The following is a 21,757-nucleotide window of genomic DNA, read 5'->3' on the forward strand; positions in this document are numbered from 1 at the left end:
ACAAATCTCGCTGTTCCTCCTCTCCAACCATCTCCTTTCTCTTGCCGCCTTTAGGACATCGGACAGCTCCTGCACAGGTGAGCGGCTCCCTCTCCCTTCTCGCACCTCCAGGTGGAGCCTGAGCCTGCGATTTCCAGCCAGGAGCTCAAATTCTCCCCGTGCAGGAATTTGGGAGCTCAGATTCTCCCTGTGCTGCTCCAGGCTCAGGAATTTGGGTCTGGGAGTGCCCAGGAAGGGCAGGGAAAGGAGGCTAGATTTGCTCCTGGGATAAACATCCTCAGCCCATCCCCTAAGAGCCCTTGGGATATTTAATGGGAATAAAATGAATTGTCAGACTGGGGGCTCTCCCCTTTTTTGGGCTCTTTGCAGCTGTGAGATGATGAAGTTCCACCCCCCAGCCGAGATTTCCTCCGATCTGGAGCGGAGCCTCGAGGATTTTGTGCAGAGGAATATCCGGGTGAGGAGCACCTTGAGGAGGTGCCAAGGTACCGAGCGGGACTGGGACAGGCAAAGGGTCCGGTGTGGGAACTGGGGAGGAGTGGGGGAACTGGGATTGGGGAGAAATGGGGTCCTTTTGTGGGATCCCTGGGAGAAATGGGGTCCTCGTGTGGGATATCTGCGAGAAACCTCTCCCAGATCTCACCCCAAAAGCAGATTTGGGGTCGCTGGTGGGAAAATCCAATCCCCTGTGAGTACGAGGTTGGGGAGAGGAGGGAGAGGGGGATAAATCCATGTGGACAAATCGTCGGGGATGAGTTTGGCTCGGCCAGGGGGTTCACCCCACGGGATGAAGGCGCTGTCCAGCTCTGACTCCAGGGAATCTCTCTCTCCTCAGACAGCCTCATGTTCCTGCTGCAGGAGCCGGGTGAGTCCGAGGGAGGAACTGTGGGATTTGGGGTTATGGGAGAGATTCCCATGGAAAAACCAGCGCAGTTCCCGCTGTGGGGAGGGAGGGAGGGAGGGAAGAGTGACCGTCACGATGTTGATGCTCCCGCTGTGTCCAGAGCCTGAGATATCCCAAATATCCCAAAAAATCCCTTTGCATTTCCCTTTCCCTGCCGGGGAATTCTCCACCGTTCCATCCCAGGATGAGATTGGGTCGGGGGGGAATTAAAGGAAGTTTGGTGCCCATCCTGTTCTGTCCCTCCTGGTGCCTCTGCCCCGTACTTTGTCCTTTCCCCTTCTCCTCCCATCCCGGGGGGCTCTGCCGGGACACCCCAAGGCTGTGCCCCCCCAGAGCTGCCCGAGAGCCTTTGGAGCCTCGGGAAGGGGGACAATGGGGACAATCCCGGGTTCTGGGAGGGACAGGAGCACCCCCATTCTCCCCAAGGCTGCCCGTGAGCCTTTGGAGCCTCGGGAAGGGGAGAATGGGGACAATCCCGGGTTCGGGGAGGGACAGGAGCACCCCCATTCTCCCCAAGGCTGTGCCCCCCCAGACCTGCCGGGACAATCCCGGGTTCGGGGAGGAACAGGAGCACCCCCATTCTCCCCGAATCCCCTCCAGCCCTTTGGAGCCTCGGGAACTGGGAAAATGGGGACAATCCCTGGTTGTGGGAGGGACAGGAGCACCCCCATTCTCCCCGAATCCCCTCCAGCCCTTTGGAGCCTCGGGAAGGGGGAGAATGGGGCCGATCCCGGGTTCTGGAGGAACAGGAGCACCCCCATTCTCCCCAAATCCCCTCCAGAGCTGCCCGTGAGCCTTTGGAGCCTCAGGAATGCGGGAAATGGGGACAATCCCGGGTTCGGGGAGGGACAGGAGCACCCCCATTCTCCCCAAATCCCCTCCAGCCCTTTGGAGCCTCGGGAATGGGGAGAATGGGGACAATGCCGGGTTCAGAGAGGAACAGGAGCACCCCCATTCTCCCCGAATCCCCTCCAGCTCTCCCCTTTGCCGCAGCCGATGTCACCCTGGACCCGTGCACGGCTCACCCCAACCTGCACCTGTCTGAGGACGGCAAAGAAGCGCGGGGGCAGCTCCTGCCCAGGGCCGTCCCCAACCGCCCCGAGCGCTTCGACTTCGAGCCCTGCGTGCTGGGGCGGGGCGGCTTCGCCTCGGGGCGGCATTTTTGGGAGGTGGAGGTGGGGCAGGGCGGGGTCTGGGGGCTGGGCGTGGTGCGCGAGTTGGCGCGCAGGAAGGGCCCCCTGAGCCTCAGCCCCAAGGAAGGGGTTTGGGCGCTGGAGGCTTTTCATTCCCTGACCTCGCCCCGCGCCAACCTCCGCCTGCACCCCCTGCCCCGCCGCCTCCGCGTCTCGCTGGACTACGAGGGGCGCCGGGTGGCTTTTTTCAGCGCCGGCGACGACATTCCCATCCTGGAATACASCCCGGCCGCCTTCAACGGGGAGAGGGTGCTGCCCTGGTTCAAGCTCGGGMTGGGGGCGCGGCTGCGGGAGGTGACGCGGAGCCCGCGCTGCGAGGAGCGGGCGGTGGYCGCGGCCCCTCTGGACTGGGTGGGATTCGGGTGCTCTTTGCGGATCTGCCCCTAAGGAGCTCTCGGGATGTGCCCGAGCGGGAATTCGCCGCCCCTCTGTGTCCGTCGGGAGCTCTGGGACGGCCCCRGGGATCGGCCGAGGGCCGGGAGGAGCCTTGGGGTGCGCACCCCTTTCAGCGTGTGGGGTTTTTACATTGTGGAGCCCTCGGCGGGATGAATCCTCCCGATTTCTCTCTTCCCAAATCCCAACGGAAAATCCCGATTTTTCTTTCCAAATCCCAACGGAAAATCCCGATTTTTCTTTCCAAATCCCAACGGAAAATCCCGATTTCTCTCTTCCCAAAGTGCTTTTGTCCAGGGTGTGTCCCGGACCCTTCACTCCTCGGTTTGGGGGGCTGCTCCCCATCTCTGTCCACATTCCTGACGTTTCTCTCCAATAAAAGAACATTTTGGATTGCACCCCCGCCGGGATTTGTGCTCCTCTGGATTTCTGAGCCTCTGGGTGATAAATTAAAAAATCCGCGCGGGATGGGGACGCCTCTGGGTGATAAATTAAAAAATCCGCGCGGGATGGGGACGCCTTTGGGTGATAAATTAAAAAATCCTCGCGGGATGGGGACGCCTCCCCGAGCCTCCGCCTGTCCAGCGTTCCGCACAGACCGTGGAGGGACGCAAACCCTCCCGCAATCGGATTTTCCACATTATTACTCGCCCAAAAGCTGCCCCGTGCTGGCGGTTGGGGACGGATGGGGTGGGACCGGTCCCAGGGCGGGTGGGACCCTCCTCAGCCCGAGGAGCCGATAAGGGCAGAGGCACACGCGAGTTCGGGCGCTTTTTGCCGCTTTCACCGACACCGATTTCCTCAAAACCGCGCRGTTTTCTTCCGAGGAAACCCGAAAGAGGAAGCAGCAGCACCGAAACAGCCTCGTGATTRATTCCGGAACCGAGAAGAGGAACCGGGAGCGAGCCCGGGCTGGGAACAACAGGCACGGGATGAGTGGAGACCCCGTGCCGGAGCCCCCTCCTCATCCCACCGGGATCCTCCCGGGAATTCACGGCTCCGCTTCCCCCAGGACAGAGCTCCTCCTTCCTTCCCCGGCTCCCTCCGGGTCTCTCCGTCTGTCTCTGCTCTCCACCCGGGGCGTCCCTGCTCTCCAGAGAGATGCAAAGCGGTTCCCACCCGGGCTGGTTTTCCAGGCTCTGCCGCCTCCTTTCCAAGCAGTTCCCACCCGGGCTGGTTTTCCAGGCTCTGCCGCCTCCTTTCCCCTCCCATTGCCCGTTCCGAGCCGCGGGAGCCGAGCCGGAGGCTCTGCCGGGGTCTCCCCGGTGTCCACCCCCTGTCCTGTCCTTCTGCCCAAACTTCCCCGGAAGCGTTTTGGGGGGTTTGAATCCTGCCGTTCCCACAGACAGTGCTTTTGGGGTGTTTTTGGGGGGTTTGAGTCCTGCCGTTCCCACAGACAGTGTTTTTGGGGTGTTTTCGGGGTGTTTGAGTCCTGCCGTTCCCACAGACAGTGCTTCTGGGGTGTTTTTGGGGTGTTTTTGGGGTGGTTTTTGGGGTGGTTTTTGGGGTGTTTGAGTCCTGCCGTTCCCACAGACAGTGTTTTTGGGGTGTTTTTGGGGTGTTTTTGGGATGTTTGCCTCCTGCCGTTCCCACAGACAGTGTTTTTGGGGCGTTTTTGGGGCGTTTTTGGGGTGTTTTTGGGGTGTTTGAGTCCTGCCGTTCCCACAGACAGTGTTTTCGGGGTGTTTTTGGGGGTGTTTTGGGGGTGTTTGAGTCCTGCCGTTCCCACAGACAGTGTTTTGGGGGTGTTTTTGGGGTGTTTTCGGGGTGTTTTCGGGGTGTTTTTGGGATGTTTGCCTCCTGCCGTTCCCACAGACAGCGATTCCTCCACGGCTCTTCCCGGTGGGAAATGTGTGCTGGAATGGAGATTTGCACCTCCAGAGCTGCCCGAGCTGGGAGCCCCTCAGCTAGGCGGCAGCAATTCTGCCACTACAAATTCCATAATAAAAAAAAAATATTAATTTATCCACGGAGCTGAATGGAAGCGCAGAGGGTGAAAAATTCGCTGTGAAAGTTTCCTGATGAGCTCAGAGCCGGGGCTTGGACMCAGAGATGGAGGTGAGAGGGTGTTCAGGACCCCAATTTGTGCTCCTCTGCCTTCCCCTCAAGGTTCTGGTTGTGCTTTTCTCTCCCTTTTTCCTTGGATTTTCCCACTCGTGGTCGCGCCAAACGCGGGGAGCTCCTCACCCGCCGGGAACCCGGACATCCCGTGCCCCAGGGATTTTTGGGAATGGTTTCCATGCAAAAGGGACGAAGGTTTTAGTGCCAAAGGAGTGGGCTGGCAGCTCCCCGGGGCAGCAGCTCCAGGGATAAAACGCTGGAATTTTGATGAGGAAGAACCAGGAGAGGTGTGGGGAGATCTGAGGCGCAGGCTCAGCCCAGCGTGGCACAAATCCTCCTGGGACGGGGAAGGGACGGCAAAGRGAGGACCCAGCCCTGCCCAAAGGATAAACCCAGCAGGGTTTGGATCCCTTGGAAGCAATTCCAGCAGGGATTTCTGAGCGAGGAGAGGAGGATTCCGAGGACGGACATCTGCCCCGGAGTGCAGGAAACTGGAGGACCTGGTAGGTGACCTTTGGGGACATTTGGGGACATTTGGGGACACCCCGAAGTCAGGGACGTTCCTTTGGGAGGGAAGATGCTGTTTCTGCGTGGATTTGGGCAGAATCCTGAACTTCCCAGTGCAGTGATGGAAAAGGATCCAAACTGACGTTTCTTGGTTGCATCAGGTTTGATTTTTCACCCCTCCTGCCCCCCAATCCCCGAGACAGATTTCCCCAGGAATTCAAGGAAAATGAGTCGGGATTGGAATCCAGGGATGTTCTCCCGTGGGAAATGCCTTTCCATGAGTTCCTTGGGGTATTTCCCACCCCGCTTTTCCCTTGTTTGCCATTTTAAAGCCCCRTTTGGATTTGGGGCCGCAAGTCCCAGGGGGATCCTGAGCTCCTCTCGCTCCCACAGCTGCAAGACCTGAAAAATGAGCTGGAGAAGAGGCAGGCGAAAAAAATGCCAGAGATTTCCCAGCTGGACACCCGGGCACAGCAGCAGGAAGAGAAGAATCCGCAGCTGGTGAGGGAATTCTCCTGTTTTGAGGGAGATTAATAATTGCATTAATAATTGGGGTTCTCCCGGTTCCCATTTGCTCCTCTGGAGAGCTGAAAGCCCCATGGGGATGGGGAAAGGGAGRTTTGAGCCCGGAAAGGCAGGAAAAAGGGAATCCCTGTGGGAGGGCTGGCGGTTCCCTCAATTTCCAAATAATCCCCTTGGCTGTGATTTGAGGGAAGATCTCATCCTGAGCTGCCTTTCCTTTCTCTCTTTCCCCAGGATGTGAAAAGCTCCATCAGCAGGTTCGTGGCTTCCCTGAAAAGCTTTTCCGTGGCTTTCTCCGAGAGGAAGGGGAGGAAGGAACTCGCGGGTGCYGCTCGAGGCTCCTCCTCGCCCCCAGGAAGGAGCATTTTGGGTCTTTCACCACTTTTGGGATGTGCTGATCCACGGAGATTTGGTCTCAAATTCACCTCCACGCTGGCYCAGATTTAAAGTCTGGACTCTTCTCTCCAGCCCAGTCCTCCCAAAAATTTCTCTCTTTCCTCATTAAAAAGAAAAAAAWTWAAAAAAAAGAAAAAKAGATTAATTCAACAGGGAAATTTGGGCTTTGATCTCCTGGATTTCCAAGGGCGGGGAGGAAATTAAAACCCAACATCCCAAGAGCACCATCCCTAATTCCTGGTGGCTCCTGAACCTCCTGTTCTGAGAATTGTGAGGGAGTTTTTGTTGGGTTTTTTTTGTTTTCCTAGGTGTGGGAAAGTGACTTTCCAGSTGCCCCTGGATGCTGCTGCAGGGCCAGAAGAGCGAGTTTGTCACTTCTCGTGGAGGAGCAACGCCCTGAAGGAAACCCTGAGGAAGCTCCAAGGTACCCAGATGGAGAACAAAAACAAATTTAAGTCACATTTTGGGAGAACTGGAAGAGACGAGCTGCCCTTGACTCATCTCAGATATAAATTGGGAATAGAAACGTTGCAGGGAGAGCCCGGGGAGGGAGGAGAGGAGGGGAAAGGGCTTTTCCCGGTACCAAAAAAGGATAATTTGAGAAAGGATCCGGGATCCTGGGATGCCAAACCACATCCCGGTTCTGACCCCGGTCCTGTCCCCCACAGCCATCGTCACCCTGGACCCCGACACGGCTCACCCCGACCTCGTCCTGTCCGAGGACGGGAAGAGCGTCCGGCGCGGGGGCGAGCGCCGCCAGCTCCCGGCCAGCCCCGAGCGCTTTGACTACTGGCCCTTCGTCCTGGGCCACCAGGGCTTCGTGGCCGGGCGCCACTGCTGGGACGTGGAGGTGGGGGACGGCGGCGACTGGGCCGTGGGGGTGGCCCGGGARTCCGTGCGGAGGAAGGGGCGGCTCAGCCTCGGTCCCCAGGGCGGGATTTGGGCTCTGGAGAARTGGGGTGGACAGGTCCGGGCGCTGACCGCCCGCAAGGTGACCCTGGTGGCCCTGCGGTGGCTGCCCCGCCGCGTCAGCGTCCACCTGGACTGCGGCGCCGGCTCCGTGGCCTTTTTTGACGGCGAGGACGGGGGGCTCCTGTTCGTCTTTTCCCGAGTGGCCTTCGCTGGGGAGAGGGTCCGGCCCTGGCTCTGGGTGGTGGGGGCGCGGTCCCAGCTCCGGCTCTGGCCCTGAGGGAAAAGTGTCCCCAACTTTCCACAGCCTCGGAGCAGCCCCTGGGGCAGGTTTGTGTTTCCTTCTCTGCCGGGAAAAGGAAGAAAGCTGAGAAAAACAAGGCAAAAAGAAAGTTTGGGGAAGGGACCGTGGGGCAGAGAAATGGGAAACAGTGGGAAAACGGCAGAAATCTGGCATGGAAAGATAAATTATCCCAAGGCTTGCCTAATTGGGTGGAAATTGCTCGGATCCCATCCGAGCTGGTCACCTCCAAACTAAGGGCTCCAAATTACAAATTTTTAGCCTTTTTCCCACCCTCCAACGGGTGGAATTGCCCTAAAGCAGCCGTTTTCTCCCTGGAAAAAGTCCCCGTGGTGATCAGGTCTGTGGGTTCTATGGTTTATATAATTATTAATAAAAAAAGATGTGATTTCCCCCTCGGTGTCCTTCCTGACTGCTGGCAGCAGCACACGGCTCCCAGGGAGAAGGGACAGGGACAGTGCCTGGGCCACCTGCACAGGGCTTGTGGCCCTTCCTGGGTGTCAGCACCAGGAGTGGGGTTTAATTAAACAAAATTCCAGCCTGATCCCGACACCCAGAAGCAGCAAAAACACCAGAAAAGAAGTTAAAACATGGAAATTATTTTTTATTTCATCCAAAGCCGGAGGAGTGGAGGGAAAATTGATGGGGATGGTGCAAGAGGGGGTGGGGCAGGCGTGGCTCCGTTTTCAGCCACCAGATTTGGGGGTGACCACTCGGGACAGCCACCCCGAGGGATGCTCAGCATCGCGGGCGGTGGAGAGACTTCAGCAGACGCAAATTCCCCGAAGTGCCGAGAATGGGCGATAAATGTGGGGATTTGGGGAAGCTCAGGGGCACAGGGTGATCCGGGAGCCCTCACCCCACACCAGGAACCAGGGGCGCACGCTCTGCCCCTCGAACGAGGCCGCCGGGAAGGCGAAGATCAGCCGCCTCTTGTCAGCATCAAAAAAAGCCACCTGTCCCCTGTCGTAGTCCAGGGCCACCCGCACCCGGCTGGGCGCTCGCCCCGGGAACAGCGGGATGCGCTCCAGGGAGGTGAGAGCCCAGAACYGGCCCTGGCACAGCCCCATGGACCACAGCTCCCACTCGGGGCTCTCCCCGCCGTCCTCGGGGCTCTCCCGGGCCACCCCCAGTGCCCAGGACCCCGCGGGTGCCACCTGCACGTCCCAGCAGCGCCTCCCGCCCGTCACCGCCTCGCGGCCCAGCACCGAGGGGTCGGTGCCGGGGGCGGGTCCAACCCCGGGAGGGTCGGTACCGGGTCCGTTCCCGGGAGGGTCGGTGCCGGTTCCATCCCCCGGAGGGTCGGTACCGCGGATGGTTCCGGGAGGGTCGGTGTAGTTTCCATCCCAGGGAGGGTAGGTGTAGGTTCCGTTCCCGGGAGAGTCGGTACCGGGTCCGTTCCCGGGAGGGTCGGTACCGGGGGCGGTTCCATCCCAGGGAGGGTCGGTACCGGTTCCATCCCAGGGAGGGTCGGTATCGGGTCCGTTCCCGGGAGGGTCGGTGTAGATTCCATCCCAGGGAGGGTCGGTGTAGGTTCCGTTCCCGGGAGGGTCGGTACCGATTCCATCCCCGGGAGGGTCGGTACCGGGTGCGGTTCCATCCCAGGGAGGGTCGGTACCGGTTCCATCCCAGGGAGGGTCGGTACCGGGGGCGGTTTCGGGAGGGTCGGTGTAGTTTCCATTCCCGGGAGGGTCGGTACCGGGTGCGGTTCCGTTCCCGGGAGGGTCGGTGCCGGTTCCATCCCCGGGAGGGTCGGTGCCGGTTCCATCCCCGGGAGGGTCGGTGCCGGTTCCATCCCAGGGAGGGTTGGTGTAGATTCCATCCCAGGGAGGCTCCCGGGCTCTTTCCCAGCTGACGCTGCTCCCGTCGGGCGCCACGAGAAGTTGGGGGTGAGCGGTGCTGGGGTCCAGCGTCACCGTCACTGCGCCAGAGGGGATTCCATGGATCCCGCCCGCTCCCGGCGGTGCTTTGCTTTCCCTCGGCCGCGGGGATGATCCTCACCGTGAGCATCCCCGGCTCTCCCCTCATTCCCATCGGCATCTCCCACCCAGCCCGTGCCCCTCATCCCCCAGCCCAGGACTCACTTTTCTCCGGCAGCTCAAACATCAGGATGTCTGAAAAAAGTGGAGAAGGGAGACATGGATTGATAGAAAATGGGAGGCTGTTCTGCCACGCTGAGAAAGACAAACAGAATTGTGGTAAAATGGAATTACGATAAAAATGATTGATAAAATGGCTATTAAAACGATTGCAATAAAATACAGTATATGCTCTAAGTAAACAAATATAATTTATGATTGGGCATACACGTAATAAATACATAATAAAAGTATATAATACATATAATAGATTAATACAATTAATGTATAATAATAAAACCAATGAAATTAATCTCTTCATCCTCCAGCCTGCTCTCAATACCTTGGAAGCTCCTCAGCTCTTCCTCCAGGAGAAGATTTTTCTCCCTGAAATGATGAATTTTCTTTTCTAGCTTTGGAAGAGGTGACGAGGGCAGCTGGAGGTTTTCCTTTCCGAGCCTGGAGAAGGACAGAAGGCAGAGGTTGGGGATCCAYCCCGGAGGGAGCCCCAGGAATTCTCTGTGCACACCCACAGTGATGGGCACGGACCACTTTGCTCAGGGATTTGGCCACAAASTCAAATATTTTGGTCTCTAACGGAGGCCGAGCACAGGATCCAGCCCCAAATCCCAGCCCGGGGCGGGAGGAGGAGCTCAGAAAGCCCCGTCCTTACCTGCTGAAAGCGCCGCTGATGTCCTGGCAGGGAGAGAAGGGAGAAAAGGGAGACGGTAAGTCATGGAATCRCTCAGAATCATGCAAACACTTAAACCGGAAGAGATTCTCTAGGACCATGGAGTCCGACCAGGGGAAAACTCCTGATTTGGGTCTGGAGTGGGGTAAAGCTGCAGCACAGAACCCTTTGGGTCGAAGGGACCCCCAGAGACCGAACCCCTGCCGGGATCCCACGGGACTGGGGGGCTCCAAACCCCGCCGGCCCCGCTGCTCCATTCCCTTGTCCCTCGTCACCTGCAGGAAGGTCCTGTCCGGCTGCCGGCATTTCTCCTCCAGCTCCTGGACGCGGGAGTCCAGCCGGGAGATCTCCTTGGTCAGGCTCGTCATGTTTTCCTCCTGCACCTTCTCGATGTCCCTCTCCAGGTCCCGCAGCCGAGCCAGGAGGTGACGGCAGTGATCCTCCAGGGACAGGCGCAGCCCTTGGAACTGGGAGAGAATCCGCTGCCGCTCGGCTTCGGTCTCCTCCTGAGGGATGGGACAGGCGGGGAGTGGAGCTGCGTGGAGAAGGGGATCAAACCCCCCCGTCCCCGCCGCCCCGGAGAGGGACCGCAGCCCCAGGGACCATTTTAAATCCATCGGGAGACACCCACTCCCCCACCCCTCTGCTCCRCAGCGTTTACCAAATATTCCCAGTTTTTCCTCATTTCAGTGTCCCGGAGCTCCAGGAGTTTGTCTCTGCCGTCCTTCAGGATTTGCAGCCGAGCCTCGATTTGTCCCTGAGGGTTGKAAAAATAAAGACTCTCTTTCTCTGGAGATTGGGACAGCTTCAAAAGCAAACTCCGGGGCGGAGATGGAGTGTGGGCAACTCCGTTTMTCCTCCCGGTCCAGGAAAATATTCCTGATCCTATTGTCCGCGTTCCCGCTGATTTATGGATTGACAAGTCTCCTCTAAGCGCAGGAGTTGGACAGAGGACGGAATTCCGCAGCAGGGAAGAGGATGAAGGCTCGGATCGCTCCAGTCTCGGAGGAGAACAGAGAGAGCAGMAGCAGCGGAGCGCGTCCTGTCCCCGAGAAACGGGCTGGACGAGGGGCGCAGGGGGCAAATCCGAGGGGCCATTTCTGCTCTGGCGGAGCTGSTCCAGCTCCTGGATGGAAAACCGTGCTTTTACCTTGTATTCCCGGACAACCTGCGGCACCGGGAGCACGGTGTGAGCGCGGTGCGCTCGGGACTCGCGGCAGATCGCGCACAGCAGAGCTCCGTCCTCCTTGCAGAAAAGCTCCAGGGGCTCCCGGTGCCTCTGGCATCCTTCCTCCTCCTCCTCCTCCTCATGSYCSATTCGCAGCGCTTCCCCGCGGCTCAGGCGCCGGGCGATCTCCAGCACCCGCGCCAGCTCCCGGCTCGGGCGGAGGCTGCGCTCSGGGGCCGTGTCCCGGCACCGCGGGCACGCGAACCGCGCCCGGGGCCATTCCCAGCAGCGCTCGATGCACGAGCGGCAGAAGTGGTGGCCGCAGTGGATGGACACGGGCTCCCGGAAATATTCCAGGCAGATGGGGCAGAAGGCGTCCCCCAGGAGCTCGTCCCGAGCGCTCGGCGCGGCCATGGGGCTCCGGGGACGCCGCAGCCGCCGCTTTCATTTTCYCCGCGGGCTGGAGAAGGCGGTGCCTTCCTGTCCCCGCGAGTGGGGGCGAGTGGAGCCCGGCGGGAGTGGGGACGGAGACGGGGAGACGGCCAAAATCCTCCCTAGAGTGGTCCCAAAGCGCCGGTCCCGATGGTTTAACTGGGATCCACCGCCCGGTGAGGAGCGAGGATAGGGAAGGAGAGCTCCGGGGGTGAGATCCCCTTTTTCCGGGCTGCGTTTGGATTTTTAGGTGTTACTTAATTAGACTTTTTTAAATGCAGATTTTTAATGTATTTAGATTTCTTAAAATATGGATTTATTTTTTTAAAATTTAAATCTAGATTTTAAAAAAAACTTTTTATGTAGGTATTTTTTTCCTCTGAAACTGGGAAAAGGAGGCAYGTTGCTCTCAGCCCTGGATCTACCTGCCCCTTGAAGCAATTGAGCAAAATCCAGCAGAAAATCTTGGGTTACTGATTTGTTTTCCTCTGGCACTGAGCAAAYCTCTCCTTGTCTGTTAAACCCGAGCCTCCAGCTCCCTCCTGAGCCCAGACCCGGCGAGAATTCTCGGTGATTACACCCGATTAATCAAGGAGGGAAATCCCTTGGCAAGGGGGGTATTCATCCATCTTAACTCTCTGCATGTTTCATCTCCGATAAATCAACCTTAGCCCCAGATTAAAAAAAAAAAAAAAAAAAAAAAAAAAAAAAAAAAAAAAAAAAAAAAGGTGTTTTGAGCACGTAGCCGCCCCCGGGTTTCAGTCTGAATGTCCCGAGCACCGGAAAACCCGGAACCACAAGAACCTCCCGCACACAATTAACGGAGGGTGAGTTTTTGGCTGATTTCCTCCAAAAAGCATTATTTCAGTACCGATGCCCTTCTGTGTGTGAAGGGTTCCGGAGTTTCCACGCTGATGTTCCAAGGGGAGTTTTTGGAAGAAAARGAAAATTAAAAATAGGACGGTGTGCGGTCAGCGGCTCAGCCCCGACCCGTGAGAGAAACGATTTCCTGCGTGAAAGGAGAAGTGAAAGGAACAATAAAGGCATTTCTGAATAAAAGCATTTATAGCTGCACGTACAGGTGGGGATGTTAGAGTCGGGAATTCAGGAATACTAAGTAGTCAGGAAGCGGAATGAGCAAAAAAGGATGAGCTGGCAGTTTAAGAAGTGCGGTTGAGGCCAGAACGGTGGCCGCGCTGTCGCTGTCACCTCCCCCGGGGCCGAGGCACCTGCAGGAAGCGGAGCAGCCGCGGGGCCACAGCGGCCCTGGGGGAAAGCGGAACCGCCCCGTCCCCGTCCCCGTCCCTGTCCCTGTCCCCGTCCCCGTCCCTGTCCCTGTCCCTGTCCCTGTCCCTGTCCCTGTCCCCGTCCCTGTCCCCGTCCCTGTCCCCATGGCCGAGCACGGCCCCGCCGGGAGCCTCCGCGCTGAAGCCTCCTGCTCGCTGTGCCTCGGCCTCTTCCAGGASCCCGTGTCCATCCACTGCGGCCACAACTTCTGCCGGGGCTGCATCGAGCGCTGCTGGGAGAGCTCCCGGGAGAGCTTCCCGTGCCCGCGGTGCCGGGAGACAGCGCCGGAGCGGAGCCTCCGACCCAACCGGGAGCTGGCCAAGATCATCGGGATCGCGCAGCGCCTCAGCCTGCGCGCCGGGTCCAGGAGAGCCGAGGGGCTCTGTCAGAGGCACGGCGAGGCTCTGAAGCTTTTCTGCGAGGAGGAGCAGATCCCCGTGTGCCGCGTGTGCCGCGAGTCCCGGGAGCACCGGCTCCACGCCGCCGTCCCCATCGAGGAGGCGGCGGAAGAGCACAAGGTGGGTGGGAGGTGTCCCGGTGTCCCTGGGGGTGAGGGAGGAGGAGGAGGAGGAGGAGGAGGAGGAGGCCAGGTGAGCGTTATTTTCCTCGCAAACGTCTGGATTTCTGCACCGTCCGTCTGTTCTCTGCACCCCGCTCCCCCCTCCCCGCGTTCCCGACATCGCCGGATGGAGGCAAAGGCGCCGACCCCGTGTTTCTCCTCCGCTCAGGAGAAATTCCAGGCTCAGGTGCAGATCCTGAAGGACAGGAGAGAGAAGATGCTGAGGCTGAAAGCGGCTGAGGAAGGGAAAAGCCTGGACCTGCTGGTGAGTGCCCCTTCCCTCGCCCTCCAGCCCTGGTGATGGATGTGGGGGCACACCCGGGCCGCCTGTGCCTGTCATCGCCCTCACAGGGAAGAATTTCTCCCAACCTGAACCTGGATTYTGCCAGGTTATTSTGAATCTTTGCCTCCCTCCRTGTGCTCACAAGTGGCRCACATTCCCAGATTCCTCCTTAAAMAGACGRGAATCAGCRAATTTCCTCTTTCTTTCCTCGCTTTCTCTTTCCCCGATCTCTGTCACTGACTAATCATGGGTTTATTTTGCATCCTCCCTTGTCCAAAGGTCTGAAGCGTTTTGGGTACAAAGTTTACAGACCATGGGAAAATACTTTGCCAGCAATCTCCACCTAGAAATGGCCTCACCCCCCACCAAAAAACATTCTCTTTATTCTACCCAGACTTTGCAAGAACCCTGGATTTTCTCGCAGTGATAAATCCCCCCTTCAATCCACTCTGCTGGCGTGTCCCTCCCCCATCCCTCATCCCTGCCCCAGCCCCACACGCCGTTCCCGTTGCAGGAGCGGGTGGACGCGGAGCGGCAGAAGGTCCGGTCCCGGGTGAAGGAGCTGCAGCAGCTCCTGGAGGGGCAGGAGCGGCTCCTCCTGGCTCGAATGGCCAAGCTGGACCGGGAGATCGTGCGGCGGCAGGAGCAGAGCATCAGCAGCCTCTCGGAGCAGATCTCCTTCGTGGGGCAGCAGATCCAGGAGCTGGAGGACAAGTGCCAGCAACCGCCTTGGGARCTCCTGCAGGTGAGACCTCAGAGCCCTCAGCAAACCCTCAGCCACCGGTGCCTCCAAGAGCCAGAGGAATCCTAAACAGAATCCCGGGATCATGGTTTGGGTAGGRAGGGRCCTCATAGACTGCCTAGACCACRRCAGGGACACCTTCCACTGGCCAATGTTTCTCCAATCCCTGYCCAAACTGGAGATATAAAAACTCCTTTTGAAACCCATCTCTTTTTTCTAAATTATTCCTTTCAATGCCCACAAAGTCATCCCAGCTGTACACTGGGATGTTGTGGATCACCCTCAGGGCTGAGCTCACTCTCTGGTCACTGGGGTTCACCTCCCTGGTTGAACAGCCCCACAGTGCTCTGAATTCCCTCTCCCCTGTTTGGAGGTTGTCACCAAAATCACCACCTGAGCCCTCCTCTGGGCTTGGCCTCACCCCTGGTTTGATAATGAAATATTGAAATATATAAAAAATCAAACATTCAAATGTCTAAGTATCCAAATGCCCAAACATTTAAACAGCCAACCATTCGAATCTTCATATATTCAAGCAAGCAGAGACGTTCATTAGCAGCAGTCCTGCCCGTGCTGGGAGGGGATGACGCCGATAACACAACTGCTCATTAAGGCTCCCATGACCTCACCCGAATTCTCGCAGATCCAGAATCTCTCATTTAGGCTGAGCAGCGCTCCAGGGCCACCCCAGAGCCCTCCCTGACTGCTCACCCCGGGCTGGCTCCACTTCAATGATCCCTCTGATCTGTCTCTCTCTCTCCCTGCAGGACAGCAGAGACATCCTGAGCAGGTTTGTGGCTCCTCTCCTGCATTCCTGCCCTGTTCTTGTCATCTGTCCCCATGGCTAGTGGACTCCAAAMCCCCAGCAATCCATGACCTGTGACAGGGACATGCAGGACACCACAGAGGTCCAGAYAGAGTGCTGGAGACCGGGGTCAGGTATTGGGGGGTGAAGGTACTTCCAGCTCTGCTGCAGCATAAAATCCTCCCTGCTCCCAGAGGGATGAGTTTTTCCTTGTCAGCCTCYGAGCCAACAGCCAAAAATGTTTCATTCTAAGGGAATTCTCCATCCTTTAACAGACCTGCTCGTGTCCCCTTTGGATTGGGAGGGGGGTTATTGGAAGGAGGAAAGTGGTCAAGGGAAAACRTTTTTATTCCCTGATTTTCTCTGGTGGAAAATCCTCACCATCCAGGGATTCCTCCATCATATTTGGGTCAGCAAATGTTCTCAGGAGCTCCTTGATCAGGAGTAGATCCCTAAAAGCTCCTGTAGATGCCAAAACTCAAGAGGAAKGATGGTTTGTGTTGGAAGRGSCCTTTCAAGYCTTCCCAGGGCCCAGTAGCCACTCCAGTCCCACCAGTCCATATTTCTGTGGAGAAAATTTCCTTTCTAGGCTGGAGAAGCAGAACGCCTCAGAACCAGTGGAGACATTGCCAGAGGTGGCAGAGGATCCCACGGGGCTGCCCCAGAAAAATTCCACCCTCAAAGAGATGCTGAGGAAGTTCCAAGGTATGGGGGGACCAGGGAAGGGGGTTGGAGGCGGTGCTGGTGCCACCTTTGGAAATCACGGCTCAAAGGTGAAAATCCAAATATCACCGTGTGGCAATGGAAAAGCCACGGGACACCCAATGACCAGCAAAAACCACCACACTCCCAAAAGCCAAATTCCCTTTGCTGGCTTTCCCACTGTCCCAGTCCCAATCACGGGCATCAAACCATCCCTGGAGCAGCCCAGCTTGGGGAGGAGGAGACAAACCCAACCCCAAAGTTCTCGAGGAGCAAGACACGAGTGACACCTGTCCCCTCCCTCCGCAGCGAGCCTCACGCTGGATCCAGACACAGCCCACCCCCGGCTCGCCCTGTCCCAGGACGGCAAGAGCGTCTGGTGGGAGGACACGCGGAGAGCTGTCCCGGAGCACCCCAAACGCTTCGACTCCTCGCGCTGCGTCCTGGCCCGCCAGGGCTTCGGCTSCGGCCGCCACTACTGGGAGGTGCGGGTGGGCAGCGGGGCCGCCTGGGCCGTCGGCGTGGCCAAGGAGTCCRTGCGCAGGAAGGGCCGGATCAGCGTGAAGCCCGAGCTGGGGATCTGGGCTGTGGGGCAGTGCGGGAGCCAGTGCCAGGCTCTCACGTCCCCCACTGTCCCCMTCTCCCTGCCTGAAGCCCCCGAGGTGGTTGGGGTCTACCTGGACTATGAGTCCGGGCGAGTGGCGTTCTTTGATTCCCAGAGGGAGATCCCAATGTTCACGTACCCTCCCATGTCCTTCGGCGGGGAGCAGGTGCTGCCCCTGCTCTGTCTGGGCAGGGGGTGCCAGTTCACGCTCTCCCCTTGACCTCCCCGCCATGGGCGGCTCAACCGGGGGCGTTTCTGGGAGGAAAATTCCCTTCTCTGTCATTTCTGCCAACGAGAATCCATGATTAGTTCAGAGAGATGCTGATCCAAGGGAGAGACTTTCTGTGCCAGGGCCATGACGAGGGGGAGGAGGAGAGCGGAAAAGGACAGAAAATAAAGGGAAATTGGGCAAAGAATGGGAACAATTGGGGCGATCAGAGCAATGCCACCTGAGGCATTTCCTGGGACCTGGACATCTGGATGCTTGGACATCTGTGGTGCACCACCATCATCTCCTGGGGCCCATCAGGATCATCTCCCTGCACCTGCATCCACCACAGGCTTTTCCTGGAGCTTGGACACGCGGGGTCCATTGGGGTAAAATCCTGGAGTCCATTGGGGTCAGAATCTGGGGTTCATCGGCTTCATCTCCCGGGGACTTTTGGGGCCGAACTCCCGGGTCCATCTGGATCATGTCCCGGAGTCTGTTGGAGCCGTATTCCCAAATAAATCTGAGTGGAGATCGAATCCCGGGAGCACCGGGATCGCCCGTACCCAAAGCAGGAATTCGGAAATTCTCTCCCGCAGTTTCCCTGGTGGTCTAGTGGTCAGGATTCGGCGCTCTCACCGCCGCGGCCCGGGTTCGATTCCCGGTCAGGGAACTCCCCTTTTCGTCCCCGAATCCCCCCACACTGATAAATGAAATAAATTTTTTTCGTAAGTTGAACATCTCAYAACCCTCTAAAATATTCCTTTTCTTCTCTTTTCGTGGTTCTCTCTTCCGACGGGCGCCCCCTCCCACCTGCCCCAGCTCCTCCTTTTATTGAGCAATAAATAAAGAAATAAATTAGCAATAACGCTAATTGCATTTTTTCCGATTATATCTATACGAAAGGCGTTTACCCGCTGTGCTAAAACGATTGCAGTTGAATACTGAAATTAAATAATGGCGATTTTTGAGTGGATTGTTATTTATTATACATTATAGTTAYTTACAGGGAGTAATCATTTCAAAAGGTAATCAAAACTTTAAGAAAGGAATAATAATGTAGAAAAGGGGAAAAAATTTGAAAACAGGAACAGTAATTTAAAAAATGGAATAATAATTTGAAAAAAGGGGATGAATGCTTTTTAAAAGGGGAATAATAATGGATAATTGGAAAAGCATTAGTAATTTTAGAAAGGGGAAAGAATTTTAAAGGAGGAGTAATAATTTAAAAAGGGAAATAATAATTTATGAAGAAATAATAGTTTTAAAAAGGAAAAAGGCGTGTTTTTTAAGGAATTTCCCCAAAAAATGGCACTGTCAGGAGTGGGATTTGAACCCACGCCTCCACTAGGAGACCAGAATTCCCGAGAGAAGGTGAAACCTTGAGTCTGGCGCCTTAGACCACTCGGCCATCCTGACGGCGGGAATTTGGGGCAAAACACAACTATTCGGAGATTCAAAGTGCAAAAAGAAATAATAATTTAAAAAGAAAGTGGAAAAGCGATTTCTGAAAGGAACAATCATTTTAAAAGAATAAAAATAGTTAAATCCGGAATAATAACAATAATTTAAAAAGGAATGATGATGATGATAATGGCCATTTTTATTATTGATTAATAATTTAAAAAGGAATAATAATGAAATAATAACATGTAGCAATAACAATAAAAATTATTCTTAATAATATGGAATGAGATGCGAACAAAAATAATGTAAAAATAAGAATAATTTAGAAATTAATACCAATTTTTAAATTACAATAAATCAAGAGGAAAAAGTATCGACTTTGGGTAAATGCAAAATAAAAAACACACTCGCCCAACGTGGGGCTCGAACCCACGACCCTGAGATTAAGAGTCTCATGCTCTACCGACTGAGCTAGCCGGGCCCGTGCTCTTCCTGTTATCTTTATTTTAATAAGGAATGATAGAACCCTCCCTTTTTTCCTGAGAAACCGCTCAGCAGACTCATTTTTGAGGCTGGAAAAGGCTGCAAAAAACCTCTACCGCGAGGCAATTTTGACCTTTCAGCCAGTTCCTCTTCCGCGATCAAAATCCCCGCTTGGATAAATCCCAGTGACGGCATMGGAGGGATGGAATTGCCTGGACATGCCTGAAAATTCCTGAAATCACGTGGAATTTCACAGAATTCCGTGGGAGAAGTGCGGGGTTTTTTTTTGGCTCCCGTTTTGAGGGCTGAAGGCGGGGATTCGGGAGCACGGCGCGTTTCTGTAGTGTAGTGGTTATCACGTTCGCCTCACACGCGAAAGGTCCCCGGTTCGAAACCGGGCAGAAACAGCCCTGGGGAGTGTGTTTTTTAATTAATTTTCGTGTCTCGCCATTCCACCAAATTCCGTCATGGCGATGCTGGCAAAAAAAACCCCAAAAAAAGTGCCACCAAACTGTTTAAATTTTACTTTTGTCCCTGCATTTTTTGGCTCAATATTCCTCCAAATCTCTGAATGATGGCGCTGGTAAAAATCCGTGTATATAGCCCAGGGTTTATTCCAGTTTATCCATCCATATTTTCCCTGCGGACAGTTTTGGGCAGAAACCCCTTAAAGTGTCCGTGTCTCCCCCTAAAAATGTGAGGAACCGGGGCAAACATCTCCAAAAATTCATGATTTCCRCAGGAACAGCTCACATGCCTTAATTTTCTATGGCTTTGGAGTTGCCGCTTCCTTTCTAAAATTACAAATATACCTGAAATCGTCTGAAATTGAATAATCTGCTTTGATTTAAGGAAAATATTAGCAGCTCGTTCCCTGACCGGGAATCGAACCCGGGCCGCGGCGGTGAAAGCGCCGAATCCTGACCACTAGACCACCAGGGAACTGTTTTACCCCCAAATTTCACCGTTTCCATGAACTTTTTACATCCAATAAACCGTCCCAAAGGTGCTYCTTCTCATCAGTGCCACGACACCGCTTCGCTCCTGGTGTGGAAGGAATCAAGTGAAAAGTCTCTGGTTCGGAATCAGACAAAACGCCACCGCTTTGGGGGCCAATTTGGGGCCGGAGGGGGAGCGTGTGTTGTGTTTTAAGCATTTCCCTGATTTTGTTTCCTTTGTTTGCATCCTTCAGTGCAACCTCCCAGAAGCTACTGGAATAAAAAGAGATAAAGGAAAGAATAAAAAACGATAAGGGGATATAAAACGACCAGAGGAACGTTTCCCATGGGATTTCAGGATATTCAGACACGGCCAAGGAAGGAAATCGCGTTCCCAATGTTCCAGGTTAGGGAAATAAAACATCCGTCAGGGTTTCTGTAGTGTAGTGGTTATCACGTTCGCCTCACACGYGAAAGGTCCCCGGTTCGAAACCGGGCAGAAACACACATTTTAGGGGTTCTGCCCTCTTGTCAAGTTCCAAAAGGATTTTTGGGTCATTTTGTGGGGAACAGCGACAATTCCATGTCATTTAGTCAGCTTGAAAAACAGCTTTGAGCCTGCAGGAGGAGCAGACACTCCTGGATTTTGGGGTGTCTGAAATAGTTTTAATCAGGGAATTCCCTCTGGTGCTCAAAAAAGRGACGTTTTGGGGTGTCCTTGGTCGTGTCCGGCCTCGCGAGGGTGGCCCGGGTGGGCGTTGGGGAAAAAACCACCCAAGAGAGGAAAAAAAGAGCCAAGGGATGTGGAGAATATCATCAGGAAAAAGTAAAACAAAATGAAATAAATGTTTTTTGTGAATTTCGACAAAATTCTTTCTGCAGCTGCAATAGCCGGAGTTTCTGTAGTGTAGTGGTTATCACGTTCGCCTAACACGCGAAAGGTCCCTGGTTCGAAACCAGGCAGAAACAAGAATTACATTTTGGGAGTGAACTTCATTTTCACGGACTGCCGCTTCCCAGCTGGGATTGAACATGGGGGTTATTTTGGGGGGTTCTGAGCCGCTTGGGTGGGATGGGTTCACATCTTCACCCCCGACTTCCCTTACGTGCATGGTTTCCGACGCTTGTTCCTCACAAGAGGAAGAAATTGCTAAACAAAGAAACCCAATTATCGAAGACCAATAGGGAAAATTTGCATTTCCACCCTGCTGCTCCATCAGGCCACGTCTTTGGCCAAGATGGAGAGGAAAGGGTGGAAAATGTCTTTAAAATTATCAAATGCAGCCATTTCTCGGTGTTGCACCCACAGGGGTGATCCCAACGTGCTGGAAAATGTAGCAACTACTCTGCTCCCCTCGCCCCCAAACGTTCTGGGTTTGTTCATCCCCAGGACCAGGTCCAAACAAAAAAAAAAAAGGAGATTGAGTGGATCAGGAGGCGTTGCCATCACGCGTCCCTGCTCCTGGATGGAGTTGTTTGTTCTTGGGACGTGACCTGGAAGAGCAGCCAAAGTTCCACATTCAACATCCTCCCTCCGGGCCGTGTTATGTCAGAGCTCTTGGCTCCACATTTCTCATTATTCCACAAATTCAGATGTCAAGAGGGCTGGGCAGGCAGAACCACGGTGCTTTCCCTGATGAATTTAATCCCCCTGATTCTTCTCCACATTTATGCCCATTCCTGTGGCAGATCCACGCTGATATTGCGTTATCCATAGTGCGGTGTCTTTGGATTTAAAGTGACAAATTGGGGAAAATCAGCAAAATGATCCAGAATCCTCACGAAACCCAAGATTTGGGCTGGTCCCTTCCCAGCATCATCACCCCCAGCTCCTCCCGGATTTGTGGATCTGCTGGAATATCCATAATCTTCCCCCCCAAGAAATAGGGGAGCCACTGAATTCTGGGGTTCTTTCCCCCTCTGTGGAATGAACGGAGATGAGTCCAACCTCTGGAGAGCCACCCASTTKTGGTGGATGGGGGTAAAAAGGTTTWTTTGGGGATAATTTCTATGCTCCCATGAGTCTGAGAAGCCACTGAAGAGAAGGCAGGTGGGAGATGAGCCAAGGATGGGTTGGGATGGGTTAAATCGGGAGGATTTTACCATCTGGAAGGTAAAATAAGCAGGAAGAAAACATGCAGGGGTCTTTTACACCGAATTCAACCAAAAATCTTTTATTCGGGC

The 21,757-nt window shown here is 55.3% G+C and overlaps 4 protein-coding genes and 7 non-coding genes across 11 annotated transcripts in view; 7 read left to right on the plus strand and 4 right to left on the minus strand.

The window, feature by feature from the left end:
- Nucleotides 1-7,379, plus strand: part of LOC130586397 (E3 ubiquitin-protein ligase TRIM11-like) — a 9,823-nt gene extending 2,444 nt beyond the window's left edge. The window contains exons 2-10 of the mRNA XM_057387198.1: nt 55-77; nt 370-485; nt 836-865; nt 1,898-2,459; nt 4,997-5,054; nt 5,452-5,559; nt 5,815-5,837; nt 6,285-6,400; nt 6,645-7,379. Coding sequence (XP_057243181.1) covers nt 55-77; nt 370-485; nt 836-865; nt 1,898-2,459; nt 4,997-5,054; nt 5,452-5,559; nt 5,815-5,837; nt 6,285-6,400; nt 6,645-7,165 — 1,557 coding nt within the window. The 3' untranslated portion in view covers nt 7,166-7,379. The remainder of the gene's footprint in view (nt 1-54; nt 78-369; nt 486-835; nt 866-1,897; nt 2,460-4,996; nt 5,055-5,451; nt 5,560-5,814; nt 5,838-6,284; nt 6,401-6,644) is intronic.
- On the plus strand, nt 18-2,666 carry LOC130586388 (E3 ubiquitin-protein ligase TRIM15-like). Its single transcript, XM_057387176.1, has 4 exons — nt 18-77; nt 370-485; nt 836-865; nt 1,898-2,666. Exons 2-4 carry the CDS (start codon nt 377-379, stop codon nt 2,482-2,484), a joined length of 726 nt encoding a protein of 241 aa, XP_057243159.1. The 5' UTR covers nt 18-77; nt 370-376; the 3' UTR covers nt 2,485-2,666.
- Nucleotides 7,380-7,784: 405 nt separating the features above from the next.
- LOC130586389 (E3 ubiquitin-protein ligase TRIM7-like) lies at nt 7,785-11,790 on the minus strand. The gene is made up of 8 exons (XM_057387177.1): nt 11,106-11,790; nt 10,617-10,712; nt 10,231-10,461; nt 9,938-9,960; nt 9,608-9,723; nt 9,271-9,300; nt 8,999-9,107; nt 7,785-8,410 (listed from the first exon to the last, which is right to left on the minus strand). The coding sequence occupies exons 1-8, from the start codon at nt 11,535-11,537 to the stop codon at nt 8,014-8,016; spliced, it is 1,434 nt and encodes a 477-aa protein (XP_057243160.1). The 5' UTR covers nt 11,538-11,790; the 3' UTR covers nt 7,785-8,013.
- A 666-nt stretch (nt 11,791-12,456) lies between these two features.
- Nucleotides 12,457-17,326, plus strand: LOC130586387 (E3 ubiquitin-protein ligase TRIM39-like). The gene is made up of 6 exons (XM_057387175.1): nt 12,457-13,360; nt 13,571-13,666; nt 14,199-14,429; nt 15,194-15,216; nt 15,821-15,936; nt 16,243-17,326. The coding sequence occupies exons 1-6, from the start codon at nt 12,947-12,949 to the stop codon at nt 16,755-16,757; spliced, it is 1,395 nt and encodes a 464-aa protein (XP_057243158.1). The 5' UTR covers nt 12,457-12,946; the 3' UTR covers nt 16,758-17,326.
- Nucleotides 17,327-17,346: 20 nt separating this feature from the next.
- On the plus strand, nt 17,347-17,418 carry TRNAE-CUC (transfer RNA glutamic acid (anticodon CUC)). Its single transcript has one exon. It is a non-coding gene; the product is annotated as a tRNA-Glu (tRNA).
- A 642-nt stretch (nt 17,419-18,060) lies between these two features.
- TRNAL-CAA (transfer RNA leucine (anticodon CAA)) lies at nt 18,061-18,164 on the minus strand. Its single transcript has 2 exons — nt 18,127-18,164; nt 18,061-18,106 (listed from the first exon to the last, which is right to left on the minus strand). It is a non-coding gene; the product is annotated as a tRNA-Leu (tRNA).
- Nucleotides 18,165-18,560: 396 nt separating this feature from the next.
- On the minus strand, nt 18,561-18,633 carry TRNAK-CUU (transfer RNA lysine (anticodon CUU)). Its single transcript has one exon. It is a non-coding gene; the product is annotated as a tRNA-Lys (tRNA).
- A 336-nt stretch (nt 18,634-18,969) lies between these two features.
- Nucleotides 18,970-19,042, plus strand: TRNAV-CAC (transfer RNA valine (anticodon CAC)). The gene has a single exon. It is a non-coding gene; the product is annotated as a tRNA-Val (tRNA).
- A 463-nt stretch (nt 19,043-19,505) lies between these two features.
- On the minus strand, nt 19,506-19,577 carry TRNAE-UUC (transfer RNA glutamic acid (anticodon UUC)). The gene has a single exon. It is a non-coding gene; the product is annotated as a tRNA-Glu (tRNA).
- A 428-nt stretch (nt 19,578-20,005) lies between these two features.
- On the plus strand, nt 20,006-20,078 carry TRNAV-CAC (transfer RNA valine (anticodon CAC)). Its single transcript has one exon. It is a non-coding gene; the product is annotated as a tRNA-Val (tRNA).
- Nucleotides 20,079-20,469: 391 nt separating this feature from the next.
- Nucleotides 20,470-20,542, plus strand: TRNAV-AAC (transfer RNA valine (anticodon AAC)). The gene has a single exon. It is a non-coding gene; the product is annotated as a tRNA-Val (tRNA).
- The last annotated feature ends 1,215 nt before the right edge of the window (nt 20,543-21,757 follow it).

Source organism: Malurus melanocephalus, unplaced genomic scaffold (assembly GCF_030028575.1).
Source record: "Malurus melanocephalus ecotype Western Australia unplaced genomic scaffold, MMel_1.1 scaffold_1155, whole genome shotgun sequence".
Lineage (NCBI taxonomy): Eukaryota > Metazoa > Chordata > Aves > Passeriformes > Maluridae > Malurus > Malurus melanocephalus.